The sequence below is a fragment of the Trachymyrmex septentrionalis genome, unplaced genomic scaffold, assembly GCF_001594115.1.
Source record: "Trachymyrmex septentrionalis isolate Tsep2-gDNA-1 unplaced genomic scaffold, Tsep1.0 scaffold196, whole genome shotgun sequence".
Taxonomy (NCBI): domain Eukaryota; kingdom Metazoa; phylum Arthropoda; class Insecta; order Hymenoptera; family Formicidae; genus Trachymyrmex; species Trachymyrmex septentrionalis.
Genome location: NW_017305135.1, coordinates 716,563 through 720,312, shown reverse-complemented (window position 1 = coordinate 720,312; position 3,750 = coordinate 716,563). Strand labels below are relative to the sequence as shown.

The 3,750-nt window shown below is 34.7% G+C and overlaps 1 protein-coding gene across 1 annotated transcript in view; it reads right to left on the bottom strand.

The window, feature by feature from the left end:
- Positions 1–3,750, bottom strand: part of LOC108747150 (histone-lysine N-methyltransferase 2C-like) — a 43,337-nt gene that overhangs the window by 14,717 nt on the left and 24,870 nt on the right. The window contains exon 27 of the mRNA XM_018484428.1: positions 2,922–3,288. Within this exon, the coding sequence (XP_018339930.1) occupies positions 2,922–3,288 (367 nt within the window). The remainder of the gene's footprint in view (positions 1–2,921; positions 3,289–3,750) is intronic.

Below are 3,750 nucleotides of genomic sequence, written 5' to 3'. Positions count from 1 at the left end.
AACTCTAAAAATAATTCAAACAAATTATAAAATTTTTCTTATTTAAATAAGATTTATCGTTAAAAACAAATTCAACGAAATTCTGATTTTAATACAAATTAATTAAACACTAAATATAACTTATTTTGTAATTTAATTTACTTTTTATCATAATAAATTAAGGGGGCATATACCTTTCTCGGCCTGAAAAATAGTTCATTTTCACTAATTTTTTTTTTTTCAAGAAAGGAAAGGTATATTGGGATTAGGTTTTTTAATATTAAAAAATATATTTTAGACTTATAAAATCAATTTTTATCAAAGTAAAACAATTCCCCTTTACCTCCCCCCCCCACAGCTCCACGAAATTGATCATATTCGACGGGCTTAAATCGCGATACTATAGATTGATCCTTGGCCGCTGATCTGTAATAAAAAAAATCAACATCTTGAAGTTTATTAAATTTATCGGTATTTGACCTACGCTTTTTAAAATTTCGAATTTAAAAGAAAATAGTGGACATTCAAACTTAAGGTATCATTTTTCACATATAAATTTTACTTTTAAGCATGTAAAAAAACATAAAAAATTAAGATATAAAAAAATCATGGGTCAAATATTAGAAAATTTTATAAGCTTTCAAACAAAAGAAATACGAGGATGAAATCGGTTGAGTAGTTATTGAGATATTTATGGTACCGACTTTAAAAACGTAGTTTCGAAAAAAACGCGTTTAAAGTTTCTGAACAAGTTTATACTATAATAAAGGGAATTTTTTGCGACTTACATATAATCACCTATTCTGGGCGCATACAGAGAATCCTCCTGGGAAAAGTGCTTGTCGTCTTTTTGATTTTTGCTCAGCCGGCTGCTGATACGAGCCTCCCGCGTCGCGTGCTGTGTTCGGATGTCTGGCTTCGTCGCAGCGCCGAGTATCTGTTGATGCAGCACATTGTGCTGCATTTCGTCTAACAGTTATTCCCATCGTATTCATCACTCGCAGAAGGGCCGACAAACCTTTGTTAAATAAGCAAATTGCGAGGAAAGTCGCAATTTCCACGATTTTTGCGCTGCTGTTAGCGTGTTTGTGAGCCATTCTCCGGATCAAATTATTAAAACTTTCGTTGGTGCTTTGCGTACATCCACTGAGACAGCGTTTTAATAATGATTCATTAGTAAGATCTTCGTCTAGGGCGAATTGCATCTAAAACCTCTGGTAAAGTATTGTAATTTTGCTCGTACCTATCCAACAATTCATTCGGCTTTTTGCTCATTGCCACTCGCACCAAGAATCCGAGACTTGAGGACAAAGATGATGTTGCAGTTTGTCTTTTATCGAACTGTAATGATAAAAAGTGGTCCACGCCGTACCTTCCTTCCACTGAGTGGAAAAATTTTCGCCGAATAGCTAAACCAAAATACCGAAAGTTTGTCTATCATTTTTGCAGTCAACTTATTTTTTCCTCCAATGCCCTTATGATCTTTTTTTGCACTTTCGGAATCGAGCACTCATGTGTTTCTGGACGTGTCCAATGCATTCTTTTTTTCTTTTTCAAAGTGTCTCCATACGGTTGGAAATTCAACGACACTTTTGTACGTCTTCGAATCGCTGTCATCAATGTAATGTGTATACTTTACTCCGTACTGTTTCTGTGATCTATGAAACATTTCTTTAATAGGAGTCGACCTCCATTTTTCCAGCTAAACCTTCATTACTTAATTGACATTTACTTTGATATTCGATTTCCCACTCGTGATATTCTTCAGTGTCTTTCTTTTTGGCTCAAACCTTGCATTCTTTGCAGTACCAAGATTTCATGTTTACGATAACTTTTTTCGAATATACCTCAATGAGACTGCACACGCCATACAAAGAAGAAAATTCATGCTTTTGCCTTCCTGTCTCCCAAAAAACCTAAATCCGTAGCATTTTCAATCTCTTGTTCTAAACTCGTCCTCAGATATTCCTCTTGTACCGCATCTTTCATAAGTAATTCCGCGATTGCTTAGATGCTATATGAATATTGTTCTAAATTTCATCGTGCGATTTTTGAGCGTCAAGAGGAGGCAGACCATTAAATTCACAAAATTTTTCCTCTGCAAGTTCTTTGTCCTAAGCAACGCATTGCAAAACTGAATCGCTAATTGATTTCATACGATAACCCGATTTTCGGACAAGAAGAAATGTCTGTTGGTCTGCACTCGTCACAAATAATCACAATTTTAAAGCAAAGCTTTCGAGTGCTTTCTGTATGGAATTTCACGTCATCTTCGCACGTTTTACATTTTACAACTTATAAAATTTCATTAAAAACAGAATTGAAGTTTAGAATTCGGTAATTTATAGTGTCACTCTCCGGCACATCAGACAACGATACCAACTTTAATTTCTTAGTAGCATTAACGATTGTCTCGATTTCGCTTTCAAAAACCCATTTAGACATTTTAGCGCCCAATCTTTGCGAAATGCACCGCTTCGTTTCAATTCCGCCTACTTTTTTCTGCTACACTCATTATGACACGTGCGTTCAACAAAACATATGTCAAAGAACTGAATATATAATCTAAAAATGACTCAGAAAAACACTAAGTACCATCGGTTGAAAAAATTATGTACCTATTATATAAAGACAAAGTTTTATTTGAATTACTATGAAGGGCTCAGTTGTATAATGGCCCGACGCTACTACCTGCGCTGCGCACTCCTCCGTAACGGCTTATAGGACGCCGAGACGGCGGTCAGTATAAAGTGCTGTAATTTCGACAATTTCTCAAATATCTTCTAACAGCTTCGGATATACATTCTTGAAATGTTAATCTTTCAAAATATGTAATAAAAAAAATCGATTTTTTGCAGTCGAGAAAGGTATATGCCCCCTTAATTGATATTCAACTACATTAAATAACTATCCAATAAAATAATTAATAGAAGACTACTAACGTTCAGGTGGAGTCTGTGTGGCAATTGGTTGTCTTGATCCCACTTGCGCCGCTGCTAGCTTTAGCACCCCATCAGTAGCTATGCCACTTTGCTGCCAGTTAGTGTTAGATGTGGAAGGTGATCTCGCTGTACAAGGTGGTCTTATCACAGGCATCATACCCTGAGGAGGTGACGTAGTACCCAAAACATCAGCTTTGAATTTTTCAAAATCGCTGTCACTCAAAAGATTTCCTCCAGTAACATTTTCGGTCTGTTGCTGCTGCTGCTGCTGCTGTTGTTGCTGCTGCTGTTGTTGCTGTTTTTCTTGTTCCCGTTTCTCCTGCTCTAACAGCTCCTCCAGCAATAATGGCTGCTCCTGTGAACACGACTGCTGACAGTCAAGGTCGATTTTTGATACAAGGAGTGCTACTTCGAAGGTCTAAAGGCTAAAATTTCTATTGCATTAGGACTGGATATTAAATTAACTAAAGTACAGCTATTATGTATGTAAATAGTTCAAATAAAGTTTGAATGTACATAAAAAAAATAAACGTAGATAAAATGTGTGGATAAACATTATTGCAAATTAATTTGAATTTATATTTTCAATAATATTTTATTTTATCTTTATAAATATATAAATAAATATATAAAAAATTCATAATATACTATGAATTAATACTACACAACATGCAAACAATTTCAACATTGATGCGTTGATTATAAAAAAGCATTATTCTAAAAAGCATCATGTTGCTTCAAGGAAGAATTAAGCAAAATTTAGTAAAAACAGATCTTGTCAATGTTAGTAAAATTAATTTCGTGCAGAATGGATGCAACATTTAAAAGA